Below are 26,409 nucleotides of genomic sequence, written 5' to 3' on the forward strand. Positions count from 1 at the left end.
TATGTTTTTACACAAAAAACATTTCTAAGATGATAACGGCAATTTATGACTTGAGTTGAATTCGAAATTCTTAAAGATTTGTAGCGCGGCGCCTCTGGCTAGTTTCGAGGGCGCACCAGGGCGCCACAGCGCACAGATTGGGAACCACAGGGCTATGCAATCTGCAAGGTCAGCCACATTGAGGCGAAGCCAACTCTGTCGCCAACGCTGCCTGCTGGCCCTCCTCAATCACTGCCGCAGGGGGCCATCTCGCCCGTCGCCTCCTCCTCCTCTGCTGTCGCCATTGCGGTCTGGAGTCATCCCCGTCTGTCGCCCGGTCGGGCTCCTCCCTGTCTTCAGTCCGCATGGCAATGCCCAGAAGCCTGCACGCCTCCGTCAGGGACCTCATCTGGTAAACTTTATTGTCCCATTTAAACACTAGCCGAAACGGGTGACCCCAGCTATAGGGAATGTTGCGTTGCTGCAGTAGCGCTGTAACTGGCTTAAAGGTCCTGCTCTTCTGCAGAGTGATGGCAGACCAGTCTTGAAACAGAATCGGTGAGTGGTCCCCAAAGGTAAGAGCATTCATTTGACGTGCCTTATGAAGAATCTCCTCCTTTGTGCAGAAGTCTTGCACACAGACTAAAGTATCTGGAGGCGGTGTGCCTCTGCGTCAGAGCAGCGCCCCAATATGTGATTAAACAGTTCTTGGGCAAAACGGAAAAGATCTTTAGTGTCCTCGGTCACTTTCACGCCTCTAATCCTAATATTATGATGTCGGGAACGACTTTCTAAATCCTCCAAATGTGTCTGAAGGTCCACTTGCTGGTCATGTATACGAATTATTTCCTGCTGCAGTGCCTCCACTTCCGCATCCCGGCCCTCACACTTGCCCTCCAGATCCGCCACTCGTTCCCTGATGGCATCCGTGTCCCGTCGGACCTCCTTAATCTTCTCCTTGAGTTCCAGCTTCAAAGTGTGTATGTCATCTCGTAGGGTGTTAAATAGGGATTCAAGAAAGGATTTAGTGGTAGGCTCTGAACCATCCCACTAGCCTAGGGTGGGAGGACCGGCCGCCATTGCCACAGGGTCAGTCTGCTTCTCCGCCCGGCACTTCAGTGAACAGGTCCTTGATGGTTTTATCCCTCCGCCGAGGACATTGCCCGCGCCAGCCCCTCCCAGGGCTACGGGCAACGCTAGAGGCCCCCTCCTACGCCTAACTGGCCGCGATTTCCGAGCGTAGCCAGTCAGTCTTTCCCTACTCAAAGGATATGACACCGGAGGTCGTCTCCGCAGACCATGCCAGTCCCACCGGCTCTCGGGATGATTTACAATAAACGAGATAACAGGCCCCCAACCGGACCCAGGAGGGTGCCCACCGACCCCCAGTCCTCGCCTACCTGACCTGTCACCGCGTCCACTTGAAAGCTCTCGTCCGTTGTGCCTGCCGCCAGGGGGAGGAGGAACGGGCAACGGGCGGCATGGGGTCCGTCTCCAACGCAGGCCGCCTGTCCCAAGAGTCCCAGCTTCAAGCTGGAGGATGGGCCCTTCACTGTCACCAGGACTCATGGGCGTCCGCAGGGGGGGGCAAGGAGGGGCGCTTGCCCCCCCCTGGAGCACCCCTCATTGCCCCCCTGCCAGGGCCGGCTGACCAACCGGGTGCTGGCTTCCTGGGGGCGCCATCTTTACATCTTAATTATGATTTTAAAAGCACATGCGTTCCTTTTCTCCTGCAATTACGGGGCCCCACAAAAGTGTAAAGATAACTCCTGTGATTAATGTTCTTCTTGGCCAGAGATCAGAGTTTTGTGTAGTTGAGGTTTTTGACTGATGTGAAGGTAGTACAGAGGGTTAATATGCCTGCTGCAAAGAACGTGTACCAAGTAGATTAAAGTGTGCATTTAATGTAAATAGATCAGCAGGTTACTGCTTTTAAAAGAGCTATCCTTTTCTTACTTGCAATTTATAACTTAAAGTCCTATTATAGAATAGTGAGGTATTAACTTTTATCATACAAGTGCATACACTCTGCTAAGTATAGAACATTGATTAATGTTGCAAAAAAGGTTAATTTGGGTAGAAATGGATTCTTATTATTAAAGAAAACTCCCAACTATGCGGTTTCTTTTTCGACTCTGAGTTTGTGTTTCTCCACACCAAGCACTCCTAAACTAAACTGCCTACCAGTATGGATGACATGTGACTCCTACACTTTTAGGGGCATATCATCAACGGGCAGCGTGCAAAAAATTAACGCCGCATATCACCTTATTCTATCGCCTGGTGAGCGCACTATCAGCAAGGCGCATCGCCCAGGCGATAGAAATCCAGGCAAAAGCGGCGGAGTCGAAATCGCCGGAATTCCAGCAATAGAGAACCGCGTTAGGAAAAACCTAATTTATAATGGGAGACGTGGACTCCGCATAACAATCCATATCTCATTATAGATATGGCTTAGTAAGGAAAATAGCAGGCGTTATAAACCGGCGAAAAACCCGGTTAGCGCGGATTATAATATCGCTATGTGTGTTAGCGATACACTTGAAAATAGAGAGAATCAGGGTTAGTGATGATATCCCATGTTGTTTCACGGGACACGCCTCCCTTGCATCTCATTAGCGATGCAAGGCGATGCGATGTTGAAACCAGCGCTAATCCCATTGAACACGCGTTAGCGTGCTCTTGTAAATAAAGTGATATTTTTATCGTCGCATTTCGTCTGAAAACGGATGCAAACGTGGCGATAAAAATATCGCTAGGCCTTGATAATATGCCCCTTTGTCCTTTGGCTTATGTAACATTTCCTATACACTGATTTACACAAGTATGATTGATTGTCTGTGTAATGTGTGTGTGATGCAAAGTGCTCTGACATACTTTAATGGTATGAGGAGCGCTATATAACAAATTCAATGCATCTGAGAGAGAGAGAGTGGTTATGGATACTTGGTCACTGTTAAAGGGTGCTAGTGAGAGAATCCGTGGTGGAGGTGGTCATTGGGGGCGCCAACTAACATTGTTGCACTGGGTACCACCAGCGCTAAAGTCGGCCCTGCCCCCTGCGGACGCCCATGCCACTATGCATTACACATGGTGCTCCAGCCACGGTTCCTCTCCAGCACGCACTCTCTGTTCTATTCTGAAGCTCCTCTGCATTTCAGGGCTCAGTAGGACAAGACACAGGCTTCATTTTCCTGCACCGTCCCTTTGGCACTCTCTTCTAGGTGAACTCCTGTGCATCTCATCGCATGTCACATCTAGACAACACCTGGGGACTCTGCTCTTTTCTTGATCCTTCTGAGTACCCTCTGCCCCCCCCCCTCCATCTTATAATTTAGTCAGAAGCGCCAGGAGACCTCAGACTTCATAGCGCGCTCTGACACAATAACAAGATTGAGGCAAAGTCTTTTCAAATAATTATTGGATTATAGTGATTGACTGCCTAGAACAGTTGCTGTTAAGTATATTACTAAGCAGAAAGAATAGTCACATTTGAATAAAAGAGTAGCGTCTGCCTCTTGCTCTGGTGTTGTTTTTGTCCTCAGGCTGCTCCCCACCCCCGTCTCACCTCTCTGAGAGCCAGTGTCCCCTTTGACCCTCTACCTACCGCCCACCCCCTGCCCCGCCTCTTCTCCTGGTTCACACCTTGGTGCTTTCACACTTAACGTCACCTCTAGCTACCATTTTCAGAGAGGGCCCCGGGCTCCCTATCACTGACATGAGGAGGAGGAAGAGAGAGGGAGGACAGAGGAAGACTTGGTGGGGTCGGGGAGACATATACGGTGGGGGTGAGAGTGAACGAAGAGGGGGGAGAGAAAGAGAGAGAGAAGCAGTGGGGAAAGAGAGACCTAGAAGGAGGGAGGAAGGAAGATGAGAGAGCAAGTGGAGGGGGAGTTGGGGTCTGGGTGAGGGAGAGCAGCTTCAGAGAAGTGAGACCTGTGTTCGAACTCCGCCAGTGAAGACAGCAGGTCCAAAGGAGAAAGAACCAGGCCAGACAGAGTAGGTCCAGGCAGTGTGCACGGAGGCAGGCTCGGTGGGTCCGGAAGAGGGACAGGGCAGGCAGAACAGCTCCAGAGAAGGGCGAGCAGAACCGGACCAGGGCGAGCCGATCCAGACCAGCAGATCCTCCCTGAGCAGGGAGAAGGCGCGATACACAATCAGAATGGAGTGTTCCGCTTTTGTGGTGCCAGGGGGTAACTTGAGGGTTCAGGGTGGGTGTGGGTTTTAAGGTGCAGGGAATAATTTGAAGGTTTACGGTGGGTTAGGGATTGGGGTGCCCGGGAGATAATTTTAGGGTTCAGTGTGGGTATGGGTTATGGATGCCAGGGGGGTAATTTTAGCATTTGGGGCAGGTATGAGTTTTGGGGGGCAGGGGTAATTTTAAGGTTCAGGGTGGGTATGAATTTTGGGGTGTTAGGGGGTAATTTTAGGGTTCAGGGTGGGTATGGGTTTTGGGGTGCCAGGGGCATAATTTTAGGATTCAGGGTGGGTATGGGTTTTGGGGTGCTAGGGGATAATTTTAGGGACCAGGGCAGGTATGGATTTTGGGGTGCCACAAAAGAAAGATGGCTGTGGCACAACAACCCTGTGGTGTATGAGATCATATGCGGCCTGCTTGCTGACCCCCATGGCTCCTCCTGCGCCCCAGTGTTTCTTGTGCCCCACCTGGCATAGATCATGTCGGAGGATGGTGATGAAGTTAACATTTTGCCCCCCCCCCTGGAAAAATTTCTGCGGACGCCCATGCCAGGACTCCCCAGCTCCGAGGGCCAGTACCCCCCGCCTTTGCTGTGTGTCCAAAGCCGGCAGCCTGGCTCCAAGGGGCCGCCCACGGCTCTCAGCTCCTCTACTGCAAGGCCCGCCGGAGCAGCCGACCTCAGGCGCCGACCGGGCGCGGCCCCCACCAAGCGTAATTCACTCCCGTTGTGGGCTCCAGCAAATCCAAGGCCTCCCGGCCCATGCGAAGAATGCAAACAGACCAAAAAGGGGCAAAGGGGTGCAAAGCGGCTCCCCTGTCCCCCTCGGCAGACCACAAGAAGCTCCACAGGCCACTGCCGCAAGCGGGGGTGGGCCGTCCGCAGCCAGCCCCGCAGCCGATCCCCAAACTGCCAGAGTTCTCCACAGGCTGCGACTGGACTCGCACACAGGCCGCCTGCCGGGCCAACCCACCGGGCCTCACCACAACTCTTCAGTTAGGACCCTGGTCTCCAACCGCCTCCGTTCCGCTCCCCCTACCCGCTGCCGGGGGATATCAGGAAATGGCGGCCGGTTGGCAGCAGCCCATGTCACCGCCACAGCTGGGCCTTGTGCGGGGGCCTACGTGGGTCGGATTTCACTGCCGCCGGCAGGTCCGCAACAGCCCCCAGGAGGTCCCACCTCCAGAGCCTCGCGCAGCACTCACGCGGGCTGGACCCACCGTCAATCCCGCGTCGTTCACCTCCAACACCGCACCTTGAGTCAAGCTCCTCCGGGGCAGGCGCACCCAGGCTCGGCAGTCTCCGTGCCTGGCACCGCCCACGCCCCCCTTCGCACCTCCGTGGTGTCGGCCAGACGAGCAGGCCACGTTGACTATCTCAGCAGACCGGTCCGTTACGCCCTCCTCCGCCCGTCGCCAGCACCAGGGGCAGTAAGGGACTTCAGTCGGCCCGCAAAAGTGGCTGATAAAGGGCTTCAGAAAGCATCAATTGACTTGCCTGTAACAAAGCACATACAAACTGCATTCAACTGTATTGCTTCTGCATATTATCATTTCACTTACCTGTACCAAAATAAATTGGGCAGAGTTTAGTCCTTGAGTGTGTGAAATCATTTCTTGCCTGAGTGTGTACAATAAATGCTTAACCCTACCCTCTGATAAGGCCTCACTGCTCGCCCACACTACTACAAATAGAGAGTAAGCTACTATCTAGTTTAACCTCTGCCTACCTTTGGTGATCCACTGGACTCTTTGCACACTATACCTCACTTTGGGATAGTCTATACAGAGCCAGCTTCCTGCTGCAAAGCATCATCCTTCCGGTGTTCTTAGCTCTGTCCCACTTTAGAAAAAAGACTCCATTGGTTGGACCCCAAAACAGCTTTAAACTTGTACATCTCTCGCACCAAAGACCATCGGTTGATGATCAGTGTTTGTGATGTTCTCTGGGGCAAAGAAAGGGAAGACTGTTTGGAGAAGTACTTTGTCAAGGTGGGTAGTCCTCTACATTAGTTTAATGCAGGGCACCATCCGCCATCAAGATGTCCTATACATTGGCTAAGAAGCAGCCTCTAGAAGGGCTGAGAGCTCATTTTCTCTGGGCCTAGCCAATACCATCGCTTTGGCATGAGAATTTCTGATTCTTGGTATTTTTGCCCACGACATGGGTATCGGTGCACATGTTCAGAAAGCATTATTGCCTTGACAATCGGGTTCAACAGGAAGTGCATTTTGCACAGTTCTTTCCTGCAGGACTTTTTGGTACTCTGAGCTCACTCCACAGACCCTCCAACTTAAAAGGTACTGCTTTTGTGAGTATTCTAAAGATGGTTGAACTTTTGGTTAGCAGTATCTGTCAGGAGAACAAGTTGCTTCCATATAGCGATGCTCTTTCTGGTGGATGCATTGTACGACTACTGATTCCTCACTGTACTACCACCTTCCCATTCTATTAAGAGGGCTCTTTTTACCATCCAAAAAGGTCCCAAATTAGAGATCTATACACTGGTATCTCCAATTGTTTTATGCTCTGCAACCAAAATGAAATGAATCAAAGAGCTTTGAAAGAGTTACCAGGAAACCAGGAAACTGACATCTACAATCAGGGGAGGTGCCTATTTGCTGCTCAATTCTATCATTTCAGGAGCGCAATGAAGCCAACAAAGTGACAAAAACCATGTCCAAATGATTGTTGTGTCTGGGGTAATTGGCTTGCACCTTGCATGTAGTATGTGAGTAAGGCAAACAGCAATATTGTTACGAAACCATAAGGGCCTCATTCTGGTTCATCGAGCCTGTGTTTGTTGAAAATGATAAGCTCTTAATAATGTGTTTTGTTCACTTGTGTGCAGTGTGAACACTGCTAACCATCTACAGGGGTTATTGCTAGTAATGGATGTATGTGCTGTGTTCTGTCCGATTTCTGGGGGGGGGGGAGGGGGTTTATAGAGGGTGAGCACATTGATACACCGTGATGTTCAGAGCATGTTCACCTGATCGAAGTTCAGGTAAACAATGTCATGAATAGGTAGTATTGCACATTGTAATGACCTAGTAGTGAATGCCTGTTAATATGCTCCTGGTTAAAAAGTACCTTTGAAAATCAGACTGATGATGGGAAATGGTTCATGCAAGTGGATCTATGAAAGGTACCAATAGAGCGGTCATTAAAGGTAAACTGCTTTTTCTTCCTCATAGTGCAGTAACCCTATGGCTAACATCCATATATGATGTGGTGATGCTTGATATTCTTGTGGTGAACACAGCAAGTGCTGTGACCTGGTTGAAATTTATTAAATACTAGATTGAGTTTCTTAGAATTTGATCTTGTTGATGTTTGACTCTGAGGTAATTAACCTTGCCTTTTTTCTTTCAGTGCGACACAGAGAGCGACTCGGATGGCAAGGTAAAGACTGTTTCTTTGTGCATGTCACAAAGGGCAAAACTGAATGGGACTGAACTCTCATGATTAGTCTATGGTGGTAAACCTACAAGCTAGAATTAATGCTGAGAGCCCCAAAACCTGCTTAATTATGCCACCTAGGGTCATTTCTAGGTCAAATTTGTTTGACTCTGACATCCCTATTTGAGTTAATCAGTCTGTATGGATTACATTTTTTAGTTCCCTCACTGATCATATTTAAGGTACTATGTTTCCTGTTCACAATCTGGCATCTAAGCCTCCTAGAGACTGTTATTCTGCTGTTTTTAAATTAAAAGCTAGGTACAGAGGTTACATATACATACATAATACGCAGCATGCCCCTATCTCAGCAGAAGTTTACTTGCCTGGTCAATTATTTTGTGCTGATTGCTGTAGATGAGAACCAGCTTCTCTTATTGTGTTCGTAGTAGGGTACAACCCATATTTGTTGCTTGTTGTAAAGTCTTTTTATTTTTTAAACCTTCAAGTGTTTCTTCCTTCAAGTTTAATAACTTATGCCATTGCTGTTGGCCATTGATGGCTGCAAGCCTGCATAACCTGAGCATTTCATGTGTTACGTAAACTAAGGCTGAGACCTAGCTCTACAAGGTTTGGCTTTCCCACCCACGGGTGACTAGGCTAAGTTCCTTGGACCAGGGCTTGAATGGGTAAAGTCCAGGTTATTGTATCCACACTCAACCCCACTTAACATACCTGTTGGTGTGTGTGTGCTTTTTTTTGCCTTATCACTGCAGATTCATTATCTTTTCAGTACTTGCCCAGGCGTCTGATTCGATCCCGAAACTTTTGAGCCGTACCTCTGTGCACCGCCAGATGGCGCTGAGTGGCTCTACACTGATGCTGTTCAGGAAATGATGTGCGGTACCTGTATACTTCCACACAATAACATTTGTTCCTTTCTTTCCTGCCACCAGCTGCTATTCCGAGCTACCTCTTGGCTTTTCAAGACCAGTTTACTTCAAAATTCAAAAATCAACGGTGAAAAGGAAATGTCAGCTCCTACGAATACAGAGTTTAAACCATCTAGGCATTGGCTCAACCAAATGTCGGTGAAGGGTCCCTATCCAGTTTGCTTGTGGTGCTTCGGGTCTGCTCACGACAGTGAAGCCTAAGGCCATTATAGACACGAGGCGAAGCTCTGTTGCCAAATAGCGTAAGATCGGGTCCAAGTCCAAAGTTCGGTGTCTGTTACTTTCTTGGTCCAGAAGCCTGTCCCGACTTTTGATCGTTGTCTGACTCCAAATCCTCGGGTAGTTCAAAGGAAAAACATGTAACCTCCAACTTGAGGTGCGATGGATTGTCCTGCCTCTCAATCTTGCTCCTGAGGTCTGTTGACCTCTGAGTCAGTCCTGCAATTAGTCCCAACACAATCTGAGTTTCCGGTGCCATTTGCAACACTGAGGCCTATCCGTGAGGCCATGCTGGTCTCTTCCAGCTCATTAGTGCTCCAAGGATACCGCCGGCAGCTACTCCCTTTGTGTCAGTTGGATCCTCTGAATGCATCACGGAGTCTCTACCAGCACCTTTGCCAAATCCTCTTTCTGCTCCTGTTTCGTCCCTGGATCGTTAACGTTCACTCCATTGATGCCGATGGACAAGACGCAACCTGACGCCGAGTATGTTCCGTCTTGACCGAGGCCACCCTTGGTGCCCATAGAACCACAGCTTTTGCCCTCTTTCTGAGTAGCTCAACATCCCAGTTCCGCAGGACAGGCCTCTTACGCTTAATTCATTATTTGAAATGGACTCTGATAATGAACATGATGCGGGAGACACATTTGTACAACTCTGCCATCAGGAAAAGTGGTATGAGGACCTCCAGGATGCCAGTGGTGGCAACCCCTGTCCAATCATAGGTCTAGTCTCACCTCCAGGTACTGCTACTGAGGAAAGTGCCTCCTTCGCAATGGTTATGCGGAGTGTGGCTCAGGTTCTCGACTTTCAGCTCCCCACCTTGGAGGTCAAAACTAATGTTTTGACTGAGGTTCTCTAACGAGACAGAACAATACTGAACAACTGTTGTGCTTTAATGATGCCCTCCGTGACATCCTGTTAGGGGCCTGGGCCAAACCTTGCTCTGGTCAACCCCTCTTTTTTTAATTTCCTGACTCGGCTTGCTCCCTATACCCGTGAACTTGGTGGTGCAAGCTTCCACCAGCATGACAAAACTGAAGGCCTTACCGACTACTCTGCCGCATAGGGAGTCTAAAAAAAAAAAGAGACCTTTGGGAGTAGGGTATTTTTCGCCACAAGTTCTGTTCTCCGGTTGGTGAAGGCCAGTTGCCTTTTTGACAATTTCCACACTCTAGGTTCTGTGTAGCTGGAGTCCTTCCCGTCATCCCTGAAGACCTTTGTTCTGTAATGGCCACAGCCATACAAGATGGCCACAACGCTGCCAAATTTACCATCTGTTGTGGCCTGGATACCACCTATTCCATAGGTTGAGTCATTTGCATATTAGTGTCACTATCAATCACAATGCCTGGATGTGATCTACAGGTTTTTCTAGCTGGTTCAGTAGTCCCTTATGGACATGCCATTGAATAGGACTTGCCTTTTTGGGGATAAAGCAGACTTCTCCATGGAGCATCTTAAAAACAGCAGGATAGCAGGGTGCATCTTGGGCTTGTCTGCTCCGCCAACTTCATCATCCTTTTCAATCTTTCTGCAGCTCTGCCAGGGGTACCCCATGGAAACAGTCACTTCAGCCTCATCAGGGTTCCCAACTTTTTCATGGGCGAGGCTGTGGCAACCACCGATCCTGTGGTCATGGACATCGTGCCAGTTAGTCTACCCCCTCCCCCATGGTTCCACTTGCAAAGTTCCTTTAGCATGTCCTTGGTGAAGCACAGTTACCCGTTTAGAGACGAGAACAATTTTTACTCCGTTGTCACCCAGTAATATCAGATAGGTGGGTCCTGAAAAACTCCCCAGAGGGGGTATGCCCTACTCTTCCTGGCTGCTCCACCACACCTCCCACCATCCCCTGAACAACTGACAGAGGACCATCTGTTAATCTTGTTTCAGGATGTATAAAGCTTCTGGCAAAAGGGGCTATCGAAAAAGTGTCTCCATCAAAATTGGGTTGCGGTTGTTACTGTGCTATTTTCTGGATCCAGGGAAGGTCTGAGGCTTTCATCCTATTTTAGACGTTAGCCCTTTAAACACCTTCCTCAGAAAGGATAAAATATGAATGCTCACTCTGGCACAGGTTTTGTCTTCCCTCGAGACGGGATGATGTTGGGCCTACAGTACAGTGAAGTATTCTTGATGACAAAATCTGGACGCAGTAATGCTGTATATTCCTTAGTTTAATTCTTATTGAGAATCCCATTCATCAGCAAGCAGGCATTGACAATAACTGCTTTAGTTTACTTCCAAAGCTTTTCTAGAATCCTCTGACCTAAGGGCTTGGCACGTGTAACATTCTAATAATTACATATTGTCGTTCTAGAAGCATCAATGTAATGAAATGCGGGCCATCACAGACACTTATTTCTCCGTTTCCATCTTGTGGTCCCGCCGGTGCTGCTTTGGTCTTGTGGTGGGAAGGAGTATTTTTCAGTCTGTTGTGCTTTCCCTTTGTCGTCACCAGTCCCCTTCTGGTGTTCAGAAAAATGATGCCATTGGTGATAGCACACCTTGGGAGGTCAGGGGGGTACCAATCTTTCCCCTACCTCGATGACTGGCTGTTGAAGGTGGGCTTGCCCCCGGCAGTTGTAACCCATCTGCAAACGACGGCAGACCTCTTGACATCTTTGGGGTTCACTATCAACACGGCCAAATCACACCTGACTCCTCCTCAGATGCTCCCCTTTATTGGGGCCTTTCTGGACATGGTTTAGTTCCTTGCCTGTCCTCTGGAAAGATATCAGGACATTAAAGCTATGATTCGAATGTTTCAGCCTCTGTCTGGGATCTGAGTGATGTCCCCTCTGAGGCTGCTGGTACTGATGGCATCTTGTATCCTGGTGGTCAAGTGCAACAGGTGACGCATGCTGGCTCTGCAGAGGGTACTGAAATTTAAGTGGGCCTAACATCTACAGGATCTCTCAGATCCTGTCCAGATTTTGGAGGAGGCTGCAAATGACCTTCAATGCTTGTTGCTGGACCGCGATTGGGTTGGCAGTAGACCCCTACTCCGGGCATTGCTTCTTGGTTGAGTAGGCCACCTCTTAGAGGTGGAGATCAGAGTCCTCTGGTCTCCGGGGGAATTTATGACTCACATCAACCTTCTGGAGCTGAGGGCTATCCACTTGATGTCGAGTTTTCCTTTCTTCCATCTAGGGGAGCCCAGCTGGTGTAGGTGCTTACGGACAACATTACTATGTGGTGCCGCAACAGTCAGTGCTGGGTTGCGGATCCTGTCCCAGGAAGGGCTATGTGTCTGGAAAAGGCTAGAACATCAAGGATTATTCAGGTGGTTACCCACCTGGCAGGATCTTTGAATGCCAGGGTGGACAAATGTAGCATTAAATATGTAGTCGTTCATGAGTGGGAGTTATACCTTCAGGTGGCACAAGCCCTCATCTGCAAATGGGTAGAATCTTGGCTCGATCTCTTTGCCCCTGCGGAAAACGCGCTCTGTTCGCAAGTCTGTGTTGGAGTTTCCAATGTGTCACTCACTAGGAGAGAAGTTTCACCTCTGGTGGAACTCAAGACCCCTGTATGCCTTACTCACATACCTCTCCTACTCAGTTCGGAAGATCAGGACCGATCGGGCCCAAGTTATCCTAGAGGCTTCAGATTAGGAACAAGAGTATGGTATCCAGAGATCCTGGACATGAGCATCTATCCTTCAATACAGCTGCCACTCCTGGAGGATCTGCCGCAGCAGTAATTGGGGTGTGGATCTTGTAGCCAGGCCTTTTCAGTCTTAATGTTTGCATGCAGTGACAACTGACCACCTTTGCACTTCCTCTGGAGGGTATTGATGTCATCATGGCAGTCCTGCGTCTTTTGACAAAAACTTTACACACCCGTCTTTGGGACAAATATTTGGCTTTGTGTGGCACACGCCACATTGATCCTCACCTGCCAAATCTATCTGATTATTTTTATTTGTTCTATCCCTCGACTGGCAATGTTTTGTTTCGTGCATGGTTAAAGGATTCCTTTCGGCTCTTTTGTCCTTTGTGTGGTTGCTAGAGAAGCCTTTTTTTTTCTTCTTTTTTTTACTCCACATTTTGTTTTCTCTTTCCCTCTTTGGTGTGCCACTTTGTGACCTTAACCACATATTTCCTGTCCTTTGCAGCATCTCGCCCTCAAGACAATGTTCCTCATTGCCATAACATTGGCACTGTGGGTGAGTGAGGTCCAAGCTCTGTGTCAACCACCCATATGACACCGTCTTCCCAGGCAAACTGGCTCTGCGAACTCTGGCATCTATTCCGCCAAAGGTAGCAAGACTGTTCTACGTCTGTCAAACTATCACCTTACCCACATTCTATACTCTTCCTCCCTCCTTTAAGTTGGAGTGGAGACTCCATCTCGTAGATCCCCCAAAAAAGCACTGGGCTTTTACATTGATGGTACCAGAGACCACTAAGTGGACAAAAGGTTCTTTGTGTGGTTCTGGGAATGGAGAAGGGCTGTGCAAAAAGGCCATCTCTTGTTGGATCCTGCTCTGCATCAAGATCTTCTGCACATTGTCCAAGAATCGGTCCCTGGAAGAGTTGAGGGCTCATTTCGCCAAGGCTGCTACACCGGTGTTTGCACACAGTTTGCTATTTTGGGCATTTGTCAGGCGGCTACTTAGACATTCCTCCATACGTTCACAAAGCACTACTGTCTGGACAGCCAGGCTTGCTGATATTGACTTTTCACCCACTTGGTCCTGCAGAACTTTTTGGTTCAATCCAGTTCTCGGACCCACCTCCGAATAGGTATTTCCTTGGTTTCTATTCCAAAGGTGAGGAATATGCAGTTGGACGGCTCTCAGAAGAACAAATTACTTAATTTTGGAAACGCTGTCGCATATTCCTCACCGATCCTCCCATCTTCTCCGTTCTGTGATTTGGACTCTATTAAAAAGATCCTGACTTGAGGAGTCTGCGCACCTTCTGAAACTAATTTACTGTTTGAGCACTGCTTTTGTGGGTGCGGGCAGCCTTGGAATCGGCTATTGTCAGCGCGCGAGAGTGTCACCTATAATGACTCTGCACATCATTTCGGGAAAAGACCTGTCAGTGCATGGTTTCAGGATTCGGTCATACGCCTGGAGAAGTATTCAAAAAGTGAGGATTTTGCAGATAGTCTCAACCAGAAAGAGCGTTATCTTAGATAAGTAAGATCATCAAGTTCTTTGTGAATACAGTTGGTAAATGAACAAGTCATAAAAGTTGAGCAGTTTCGGCTGGCAGTACCTTCCTCACTCTGCCCTGTAACATCATTATCTTTGCACTGCTTATTTTTATCCTTTTTCCCCCCCAGGTGTCTTGTGATGGCCTTGAATCATCATTTATTATATCAGCTAGCAAAGGTTAGTATTGAGCTTGGTCTGAAATGTGGGTGTGTCTGTGTGGACTGCACTATAATGTGCCCAATGCTTTTACAGGAGAAATTAATTTTCTGGTGGAGGTGTAAATATGGAGAATGTGTTTGCATCTTTGGGATGTAGGTGGTACATCATTCAAATAGCAAGATGTTGCTTTGTGTTTTTGTTGAAAGAAATCACTCTTCCAAAGCATTACTTGACAGTTGTTCCACATAGTTCTTTGGGTAAGTCTGAACATATGTTTAAAGGGAAAAAGTCTTTTTTGTTTCAGTTAATAAAAACCATACAATATCGAAAATACTTAGTACCCTCTATGTCTTAAGATTTTTAGCAAAAGATTTCATAAGAAAATTATTAAAAGGTGATTTCATGAGAATATACAGTGTTACTGAGTTTCTAAATAAAAACAAGACATAGAATCCTTTATAAACCCATCTAAGAACCTTACCTAACATATTAAAACCAATATACATGGTCCAGTTTGTATTTGCCGAGAAACTGAGCTTCCAGAACTACTTGTTTCAGTCCCAATTTTGGAGTCAATAGTGCAATTCCTGCTATCACTTCTTATTAGTTCATAACTGAGGGACCTATCATTTTTTGTTATTTGAAAACACTACACAATCAATGACATGGTGAATTTATTTTGTCAATTTTCATGATCTGTTCATACTGTATCAAAAATGTTATCACCTTCCAGTTTGAATGGGAATCCGTTGAGGCCAAACCCTTGATTATTGCGGTTCTACAAGACCCAATCTCTCTAGCATTAAATGCCCTTTTCAAAAAATGTTGATCTGTTCACTTTTAGTCTTCCTGGTACCGCTTGGCCCCATTGATTGTGCCTTTGAGGTTATTTCAGAACCGCAACTAAAACATCCTGTGATATGTTTGAAATTTTCCCAAATGCCTGGGCCCATCTGAATTTCTAATAAGATTGACAGAAGCAAACAATGTCCAATCATATGGGTATGCCTAATATGTGACGGAGATGGGGAGATTAGGATCAACTAGTCCCTAGGATTTGCAAGACATTTTAAATAAATAATGCGCAAGCTCCTTCTACTGAGCTCAAACAGTCTCTTTTCTATAAAGAGTCTATATATCCATTGAGGCCAAAAGTTTCCTGTGGATGGGTCACCCCCTGCTGGCAGAAGTCCCACCTAGGATTGTTTAGGGTTAGACTGGACTGTTGCTTTAACCATTGAGATCTTCAGAACCGCATAGGGAGACCATTTTGGGGATAATTCATTAGCACTTTAAAGCCACTCCTGTTTCACGTGCAACCAAACCAGCTCCCTATAAATGAGCACAGAAAACAAGGAATTGCATTGCAGTGGTGAACAACTTCAAAAAAGCTGCAACAAAAAGTCGTAAAAAAAAATCTGAAGATGGTGGCTAAACAAAGAGGCGTTCAGGGCAGGTGTCTGTCGTTGCAGGGGAAGGACCAAGACACCAAATGATCAATGCTGCCCAGCAGCAACAAAAAGACTAACAGAGGAATTCTGGGCCCAACCAGTAGATGGCAGAGTAATGCACAGCATGTGAATCCAGAAAAATTCTTAAAGCTGCACAACTAATTTTACAGGTAATTGTTTTCTTCTACGTTTATCCCCTGCAGAAGCCCATACCACAGGTTTCTGTTTCCCATAAAGGATGTACCTCTTTTCAGAGCAACCCCACAATGGAGTCTTGAGTCAGTTGGTGAAACTCTATGTTCGAGGCATGTGGGCTGCTGAATTCATATCTATAGCATAGATCGCCGCCTAGTGTTGGGTCTGGATGACTGCACATTGTTGTCCTGGAAGAGTCTTCGAAGTATCACAAGATAGGTGGCTCCTCCCCTGGACTATGGTGCGCATGGGCATCGACTCCATCCTCAGATTGTTTTTTTCCGCCATTGGGTTCGGATGTAATTTCGTTATCTCCAGTTCGGAATCAACAAACTTTTTCGAGGCCAAAGGGCCTTTTTCGAACCGTCGGTATTGTTTGCGTTCGGTGCCCAGTTCTGTTCCGACTCGCTTCCCGAGTTGGACATCCAGGGAGTCGCGTGACTCTTCGGTGATCGAGGCCTAGTCGACGCAGCAAGACCTTCGACGACACAACATGGAATGGAGCCCGTTCAAGAAGTGTCCTGTGTGCGGATCGAAGTACCCACACATCGACGTCCACCCGGTGTGCAACAAGTGCCTGTCGCCGTACCACGATGAAGCCAACTGTATGGCTTGTTCAAGGTTTCGTTCGAAGAAGACGATTCGGCTTCGGCGCGTGGCGCGCATGGAGGTCCGGCAGTCGGTCCCGGCACCGGTGGACATCTTCGACAGCGAGGAAGCAGACGAACACGAAGTTCAGATGCAGATTTCACCTCCAGCGGAGGAAACCGACTACGACTATCAAGTGGATGTCGAAGGCCTAGACGTAGAAGAAGTCGTTGACGAGGTAGGAGACGACTATGAGGCCTATGGGGCCATGGAAGATAGCTCAGAGGAAGAGCTATGCCCCGTTCGAACAATTACAAAGGCTCAGGTCGAGGGATCGCCACTCTGCCTTACCCAAGACCTTCTACCAGGATCCACGGCCCCGCCTCCAGGCCCGGCTACGGACACTTCGGCGGAGCCGCCATTGTCAAACGAAACCGAAAGTGAAACCTTCGGTGTCGACACGACCGGAAATGGTTGAAACGCCATCGAAACCGAAGACGTCTGCTCCCCTGTCGACACCCTCGTCTTCCGAGGTGTCGGGACAACCCAGGCCGAAGAAAGCTGTCGACCCGGTGAAGTCGGGCAAGAGCGTCCAGCCAAAGTTGACCAAGGGCGTCGAGCAGAAGTCCAAGAAGGGCGTCGAGCCGAAGACTGGGGCCCCGAAAACGGTTACCCAGGCTGCCGACCCGATAGTCGGCGTCGACGTCTGCTGTCGCGGAAGGGGGGCGTAGCACGCCTAAGGATGATGCTCCTAAGCCTCGGCCGGAACAGCCCAAGTCATCGACGCTCGAGTCTTCACACGTTGGTGGACCGAGATCGTCTGTCGTGTCGACGAAGCCGTCCGCTTCCTTTACGAAGCAGGTCTCGGACTCCCTGAAACGTATCAGGGACAAGGCTTCGGCGGAAGACCCCCAAGACACCTTCCGCCCCGAAGCAATCCGTCCCGACGTCAAAGTCATCGACGCCAACCCTCTTCACGTTGCCGCCGAAGGTGGCACCCAAGGCCTTCGCACCACGGTCGGTGCCCGAAGCGAACTTGCAGGGTTCTGCGGGGTCGAAGCCTACTCACCCGGCTGGGGGCTTGAAGCATCGACCACCATTGGTAGAGGAGCAGTCTGAGCGTTTCATCGATGCCGACACCGGGAAGCTTACGCTTTACAAAAGGAAGATTACGGCGACGAAGCCTTTGGAGTCATACACAATTCCTCTAAAGCGCAAAAAGCCTGCTTCGGATTCACCGGTCTTGGTCGAACCACTGGCTCCTCGGACTCCAAGAATTGCCACACCCTCACCAACTTATATGGATGTGGAGGATGCTGGGGATGAGGACGAGGAATACAACTTTCCTGCCAACACAGATCCTGATGAACAACAGGACTCATGGGTAGAGGCAGGAGACCAAGGGGATCAGCAACCCGCCCTTGACCCTCAGGTCTACAACGTCAAGGCCTCTCCCACTGAGGATTCTGCGGCATTCAATGCCTTGATCGAGAGGGCGGCAAAGAACCACGACGTTGAGCTGCATGCTGACCCTGTGGAGGTGGACTTCCTCTTTGACACTTTTTCGACAGCTGAAAAGACTGTGAAGACTCTCCCGATGCTAAAGGGGGTCCTGAAACATGCTGCGGACATCTTTAAGGAACCCACGCGGTCAAGGGTAGTCAACCCTAGAATTGGAAAAAAATACAGACCGGCACCTGGCGATCCAACCTACATCAAGGGCCAGTTGCCATTGGACTCCCTGGTCGTTTCTAATGCCCACAAAAGGACGAATTCGCAGACCACTGGTGAAGCTCCTCCCCCGGACAAAGAATCCAAAGTGCTGGAGGCATCAGGAAAGAGAGTAGCAGCTCAGGCGGCCAATATCTGGCATATTTCTCTCACGCAGGCACTCTTGGCTAGGTACGACAGGGCACACTACGACACACTAGAGACCCTGTTGCAACATCTCCCAGACCAATATAAAGAGGCAGCGGAGATGCTTATCCATTGATTGAGAGTGTGTGAGTCCTGTCCTGAGGCGGAAGCCGGGACTGCTTTGAACTGACCGTAATTACGCTGTTCTTTTTAACAAAACTGCACGTATTTTTTATGATTTGCACTTTGATAGTATTTTTAACTCGTGACCACTAGGAAACTAACTGCCATTCAGTACTTACTTGGCTTAAGCCCATAGCCCACTGCAGCCGATTAAACGCTGCGTGGGTCCGATTAGTTTACTGGCGCCCGCCATCTTAGTGGGGAAATTGAGCGAGCGGTCTAGTGCTCTGCCCCTCACGCATCAGCCACTACAAAATGGTCCCCCCTTACAGGGAGCGCAGCAGGCACGCCAACGGCGCGCCTAAGGCAAGCCCGTCTGCGCCCGTCCACGCCCGTACGGGTCAAGGGGCACCATACTCTGCGCATTTATTGAAATATACCGCAGCAGACCTGTGCCACCTTGTTAGGACACAAGCTGTGACGAACGGACAGACAAAAACTGCCTCTTCGATCACAGAACTACAACCCCCATACAAAACCCGGCGGGAACTACATCACCCATGATGCTATGCGCGGCGCATGCGCGAGACATGCAAGCGGAAGAGCCGGCATAAAACGAGTCGGGAGGCAGAGTCAGCCGTCGGATATTTCGAAACCACAGTCTGAATCTGTGCCACTACCAGGTGAGCCGTAACTCTGGAGAGACGGTTACCCGACTCTTGTTCCTCGCGCTTTGCAGCGCCTCCGCCCCCAGTCCCCGCTCGAGGGTTCGAGCTCCGACCTTGCGCTTTGCAGCGCCTCCGCCCCCAGTCCCCGCTCGAGGGTTCGAGCTCCGACTTTGCGCTTTACAGCGCCTCCGCCCCCACTCCCCGCTCGAGGGTTCGAGCTCTGACATTGCGCCTTGTAGCGCCTCCGCCCCTAGTCCCCGCTCGAGGGTCGAGCACTGACTTCGCGCATTGAAGCGCCTCTGCCCTAGTCCCCGCTCGAGGGTATCGAGTGACAAAGAACTCGTCCTCAAGAGTATAAAGAACAAACAATCCCCGTTCGAGGAGTTATCGAACGCGTGGGCAAAGACACTCTTGTTTCCAGGATTCCTTTCCGTTTGCCCTCTGTTGGATGACGTCGGGACCGGCGTCGTTGCAGGGGACGAACTAGGGATTAATCTGTCCTTATCACCTCATACCCTGATCGAGTGGCATTGTTGGCCACTGCTTAGCACAGTGTCCTCTGTTGGGTGGCTGTCGGGACCGGCGGTCGTGCAGAGGACGGTTGGACGCCCATTCCATCGGCTTATCCCTTACACGCTCTAACACCTGCTTAGCGTTATTTCGTTTACGCACTTGTTTGATTAAACCCTGGTTAATCTCAGCATTCCACGTCTTTGTAAGTTTGTATAAAAGAGCAAGGCCAGAAGGCTGCACCACACTCAACCCCGGGGTCCTCATAGGGTTACACACCTGCATGGAGCGCACCTATTACCTGACAAAACCACTATGAACCACCTTGATAGACTTGGTCTCCTGCAGCAACGTGATAGATTCCCAGAAATACAATGTGTTCAAAGGAACAACAAGGAATTCACTCCCCACAATCATATGAATTTTCGTGTGTTTTACTTAAATACACGCTCCTTAATTAAACACCAACTGGAGATTTTTACACTACTCTCCTCTGACTCACCTGACATACTGTTTCTTACGGAAACATGGATAACCCCTGACTCTGCTCCTGACATACTAGCTGCAATCCCCACAGACTACTACATACTCCATACCGATCGCTCATCAGGAAAAGCTGGAGGAGGAGTGGCCGCTATTATTCGTCGTCAACATGAATTTACATCGATCGACTCTCTTAATCTAGCTATCGGAGATAACTTAGTGATTAAACTCGACTCAGATCACACATCACTGATCTGCGTAGTCGTTTATAGACCCCCCTCAGCCCATGCCACTCTTTCCCATTACCCTGAGTGAACAGATAGCTAACCTAGCAATTAAAAAAGCCAACATTCTGCTTATCGGCGATTTTAACTACTGGTTTGGTGACCAAGCAGGTGGTCCCCACTCCCTTGAATTCACCAACCTTTTAACAAATTTTTATCTTAGACAACACATTTCTATACCAACTCATAATAAAGGCCATATACTCGACCAGGTCTGGACGACAAATCCTATCATCTCTGCATTGAAGGTACTTCCTTGTATATGGTCTGACCATTTCCTAGTAACATTCCATCTCACTCTGGCTATCAGGGCTAAATCCCCTCTGGTCGAGGGTGGGATGGTTAGATGCTGGAAATCCATTGATATATCTGAATTCAAAAACTTTTTGGCCGGATCAACACCCAATCTGGACCAAAACGTGGATCTATCTGATATTCAGATCTCTGATTGGTTAAAAACAGCAAGTGACCATTTCGCCCCTCCCAAAAAAATTAAGATAAACCGGAAGGCAGATGCCCATAAATGGTTCTCCCTCGAATTAAAGGAGATGAAACTATCACTCCGCCAAAAGGAGAGGAGATGGAGAGCTCGCTATGACCCTGGAGATAAGCGCCTCTATAAACTAGAGCAGGCAAAATATAATAAAGCTATTAAGGCAGCCAAGATAGATTATTTTTCCTCCAAGATCTTAACGTCCACAAACAAATCGAGAGAGATCTTCTCTATTGTGGACGAACTATCCAACCCTGACAGAGTGACATCTAAACCTGTGATCCCACCTGATTCCTTCAGGAACAACTGTACCATGGATAGTTTTCCTACGATCGACCTTGAATCGTTTATCTCCCTTATGTCCAAAGTTAAATCTGGATCTCCCCGAGATTGCTGCCCCCCACACATATTGAGGGAAGTATTCTCCACCATCCCTCAACCTGCCCTATCCTTATTAAACTTATCACTCACCCATGGCTGCGTCCCCAAATCATTTAAGGACGCTACAGTGGTCCCTCTGTTCAAAAAAGTCGGCGCCGACTTATCAGAACCATCTAATTATCGCCCCATCTCCTTGCTTCCATTCTTAGCCAAGGTCCTGGAGGCACATGTTGCAAAATCCATCTCCACCTTCATAGAAGAGTCTGGTCACTTGGATTCCCATCAAGCCGGCTTCCGCCCAGGTCATTCAACTGAGATGGTCATCTTGGCAGTGCTGGACGAGCTCCGCAGGGAGGCTGATATTGGAACCCCTCAGGCCCTGGTCCTTTTAGATCTGTCAGCCGTGTTCGACACGGTGGACCATAAGATCTTGGTCGGACATGCAGGCTTGCAGGGCAAAGCCTTGAGATGGGTCACCTCATTTCTGGAAGACCGTACACAGGCTGTCCGCCTGGTTAATTTCACAGCTTCAGAGTTGAATTCCACATGTGGGGTTCCTCAGAGTTCTTCCTTGTCCCCACATCTGTTTAACATCTATCTACTCCCCCTGATCTAAGCTTTAAAACAGAGGAAAGTAACAACATTCAACTACGCAGACGATCTGCAGCTTTCCTTTACCATAGATAACTCTACTGAATCCATTACCAACTTTCAGGATACTATGGTGTTCATCCGTCATTGGATGGATTATAACCATCTGAAGCTGAACCCCGGAAAGACGGAGGTACTGCTGATAGGAGATAGCCGTATCTCCTGGGGCCCTCATTATTGGCCGGCTGAACTAGGGCCTTTCCCTAAACCCTCCTCTTCCGTAAAAAGCTTGGGGGTGACGATTGACGGAGATCTGTCTCTTAACACCCAAGTGGGTAGTCTCTAAATGTTTCTTCCAATTACGAAAAATCCAGAAGATAAATCACCTGCTCACCCAGGCAGCACTGATGCAAGCTGTGATTGGCCTAGTCCTGTCCCATTTAGACTATGCAAATTCAATCTATCTAGGCCTTCCCTCCTATCAGATCAAGAGACTCCAGCTTGTACAGAACCAGGCGGCACGACTGATTTATCAACAGCCTAAGTGGCAATCGGCCAGACCCCTGATAAAAAAACTACATTGGCTCCCATTGCTCCAACGGGCCACCTTTAAAACCGCCTGTCTAAGTCCCTAAACTGTTACAGTCCAATTTTCATTAACAACCTGATTTTGAGATACATCCCATCCCGTGATCTCCGTTCCAAACATCAAAATCTGCTGGTGAGCGCTAAGTTTAAACGTAAGCGGCATGGCGGGAGGCGTTTCGGTTATCTGGCGCCACAACTTTGGAACTCACTCCCATGGGAGATCCGTTCCTGTCCTCATCTGCTTCAATTCAGAAAGCAGCTTAAGACATGGCTGTTCATACATGCGCATGAGTAAACCGATCCCACTGCTGTCAACTCAGAACAGTCAACTCAGTACAGCTCGAAACAGCACCATGAAACCTTGTTCTAAGTGCGCTTTACAAATAGGTTATAACATAACATCCAGGAAGGGAAGCTTATCTCCAACGCTTCCATGAAGTGTGCACTAGACGTTGGGGACACTGCAGCCATGGCAATTAACACCAGTGTGATGTTGAGACGTCCGGCATGGCTCAGAATCTCTGGGTTTAAGCCTGAGATCCAAACTACCATCCTCAACCAGCCGGTAAACCCTGACAGATTATTTGCTCCTGAGGTGGTTACCACCTTGTAAAAAATAAAGAAGGATACAGAGACTGCTAAGTCCATGGGAGCTCTCCAGTCCCAACAGTTTAGGGGGAGCACTTTTCGTCGCTCAGGCAATAGAGGTGTTTCCAGAGGCCCCAGCAAACACAATTCAATAAAGGTGGGGCGCAATCCTCTTACCCCAAGCAAAGTAGAGGAGGTTATCGGGGCAACAGCGCCAAGGGCAGAGGCATGGGCAACAACAACTCCCGTTCCTCCGCCTCCAACAAACAGTGACGCCCTGTCACTGCCCCCTGACCATTCCACACCTGTCGGGGGGAGACTCCAGCAGTTTCTGCCAGTCTGGAAATCCATCACCACAGACAGGTGGGTCAGGAAACTTATCCAGTTTGGTTATTGTTTGGAGCTCACATCCACTCCACCCAACATACCACCAAAACACCGTCCTATGTCCACAGAGCATTTGCACTTATTGCAGCAGGAGGTTCTTGTCATGCTGCAAAAAGGCGCTATAGAGCTCGTGCCAGTGGAGGAAGAAGGCACAGGAGTGTACTCCCTGTACTTCTTAATCCCGAAGAAGGACGGGTCCCTCAGACCTATTCTGGACCTCAGGCCCCTAAACCAGTACATTCTCTCAGAACACTTCCACATGCTAACGCTGCAGCAAGTTCTTCCGTTACTCAATCAGGGAGACTTCCTCGCATCCTTGGACCTCAAGGATGCTTACTTCCACATTCCACTCCATCCATCACACAAGAAATACCTCAGATTCACCATTCAGAATCGGCATTATCAATTCAAGGTCCTTCCTTTCGGAGTGACCACGGCCCCCAGAGTGTTCACCAAATGTCTGGCGACAGTGGCGGCGCACCTCAGGAGACAGAACGTACATGTCTACCCTTATCTGGACGACTGGCTGGTTCAGGCAAAGTCAGCCCAGCAGTGCGCCGCCGACATGTCCCACACCATTCACCTTCTTCATGGTCTGGGCTTCTCACTAAACTATCCAAAGTCGCACCTTCACCCGGCCCATGTGCGGCAGTATCTGGGCGCGACGATAGATACCCTGGCGGCCACGGCTCAGCCAAATTCAGTGAGGATCAACAACATCCAGTCACTAATCCAAAAGTTCAGACCGCAACACTCGCTTCCTGCGAGAGTGTTCATGCAGTTGATAGGCATGATGGCCTCCTGCATCTTCATAGTCCCGCACGCGAGGTTACATATGCGTCCGCTCCAAGAATGCTTGGCGCATCAGTGGACTCAGGCTCAGGGACAGTTGAAAGACCTAGTGTTGGTGACCGGTCGGGCATACAACTCTCTGCATTGGTGGAATCCACACAACCTTTGCAAGGGCCGACCGTTCCAGGAGCCTGTGCCACAGATTATCCTGACGACGGACGCATCTCTCCAGGGATGGGGAGCTCATGTACTCCACTACACGGTGCAAGGACTATGGACAACGCAGCAAAGGAAGATGCACATCAACTACCTAGAACTGATGGCAATCTTCATGGCGCTGAAGGCATTCAAAGTACATCTGTGCAACAAGGTCGTGTTGATCCGGACGGACAACATGACGGCCATGTACTATATTCAAAAGCAGGGAGGTACACACTCTCCGCAGTTGTCTCATCTGGCTCAGAGCATGTGGAAGTGGGCCATTCAGAGGAACATCTTCCTCATGGCGGAACACCTCCCGGGCAAGGACAATCAGATGGCGGACCTGCTCAGCAGGTACACCCACCAAATGCACGAGTGGAAGATACATCCATCAGTACTCCACCCGTACTTCCAGCAGTGGGGTCATCCAGAGATAGACCTGTTCGCCACAAGGGACAATGCAAAATGCCACAGCATTGCCGCCAGGTTCCCTCACCCACAGTCGCAGGGCAATGCGATATGGATTAACTGGTCAGGCAGATTTGCGTACGCTTTTCCCCCAGCACCTCTCACACTGCTGGTGGCAAGAAAGCTGATGCAACACTCGATAACACTCTTCCTGGTTGCTCCAACGTGGGTACGCCAGCCATGGTACACCATGTTTCTAGAACTCTGTGGTACCGCATCAACGGCTGCACCTCACACCCAGGCTTTTGACGCAGAACCATGGCGACATTCAGCATCCAGATCCGCAACAGCTCAATCTGGCGATCTGGCTCCTGAGGTCTTAGAGTTTGGCTACCTTGACTTGCCTCCTGAATGCATGGATATAATTCGGGAGGCGAGAAACCCACCACTAGGGCCTGCTATGCAGCAAAATGGAAGCGGATTGTCATTTACTGTACTGCACGCCACATCAACCCGCTTGATGCATCCATTCGCAACATCATATGTTATTTGTTGAATCTTTACAAATGCAATCTTGCATATGCTTCCATTCGGATACACTTATCCGCCATAGCGGCTTATCTCCAAAACAGGCAGCATCTCTCCGTTTTCAGGGTGCCTGCCATTAAAGCCTTCCTAGAAGGGCTGAAGCGGGTCATCCCTCCCAGGACCCCGCCAGCTCCTGTATGGAACCTCAATATGGTCCTCACCAGGTTGATGGGCCCACCTTTTGAGCCTCTACATTCATGTGAGATTCAGTTCTTAACGTGGAAAGGGGCTTTTCTCATTGCTATTACGTCTCTACGACGTGTTAGTGAGCTGCAGTCGCTCACTGTACAAGAGCCATTCATACAGATTCACTCAAACAGGGTGGTGCTGCGCACTAACCCTAAATTTCTTCCTAAAGTGGTTTCGCAGTTCCATGTTGTGCGAAGTTGGCCTGGTATATGATGCTCACTAGTTCTAGTGATCACCTTGTACCATGCCAAGCAACCCTTATGGTGCAGGTTGTAAAGTCAACCTTATAGACAAGCTATCCTAGGGGTAGCATGGACTAAGCAGTCTTAGGCTAAACTCTGTAAAGACATGTGAAGCAAGCTGTTTTACCATACACAATCCCTTGAATACCAAATGAAAGGACACCACACAGATATATATTGAAAATATATATAGATTTATTTCTACAAATAACCCTAAAACTCTTTATGAGCACAGAAGCAAATGCGTTAAAACAAAACACAGTTTAAATACACAAAAGTTGCCCAATTATGGATGAGCCCTAGGGGCCACCTAAACCATATACTAAAATAGTGGTATAAGAACCACTATGGGGAAAGTGAAGAGGCCTAGGGCCTGGGGAATCGCTGGAGCTGTTCGGGACTAGCAGTGAAGAAGTCGGGAAAGGCCCGCGGGACTCAGGCGCAGTGCGGAAAGTGCCACTTTACCAATGCAATGTCAATGGTGCGTAAAAGTTACAAAGTTAGTTAAAAAGGAACCTTCCGAGTGACCTAGAAGGATGAAACTTTAGACACAGACCCTAGAGGTGTGTACCAGTGTGGGAACACTGGCGGAGCTGAGTTACCTCACCCACAGGAAGCGGGTGCACAGGGTCGAAGTAGTGTCGGGTTTCGTCACGCAGGTCGATGGTGCTTGGGGCTGAAGATGCTGCAGGCGGCTCGATGTGAAGAGTTCCGGTGGAT

General features: G+C 49.0%; 1 protein-coding gene across 4 annotated transcripts in view; it reads left to right on the top strand.

The window, feature by feature from the left end:
- FBRS (fibrosin) overlaps nt 1-26,409 on the top strand; it is a 430,176-nt gene that overhangs the window by 150,510 nt on the left and 253,257 nt on the right. For all 4 annotated transcript variants that reach the window (XM_078652840.1, XM_078652841.1, XM_078652842.1 and 1 more), the window contains 2 exons: nt 7,551-7,580; nt 14,052-14,100. In XM_078652840.1, the coding sequence (XP_078508966.1) occupies nt 7,551-7,580; nt 14,052-14,100 (79 nt within the window). The remainder of the gene's footprint in view (nt 1-7,550; nt 7,581-14,051; nt 14,101-26,409) is intronic.

Source organism: Lissotriton helveticus, chromosome 7 (genome assembly GCF_964261635.1).
Source record: "Lissotriton helveticus chromosome 7, aLisHel1.1, whole genome shotgun sequence".
Lineage (NCBI taxonomy): Eukaryota > Metazoa > Chordata > Amphibia > Caudata > Salamandridae > Lissotriton > Lissotriton helveticus.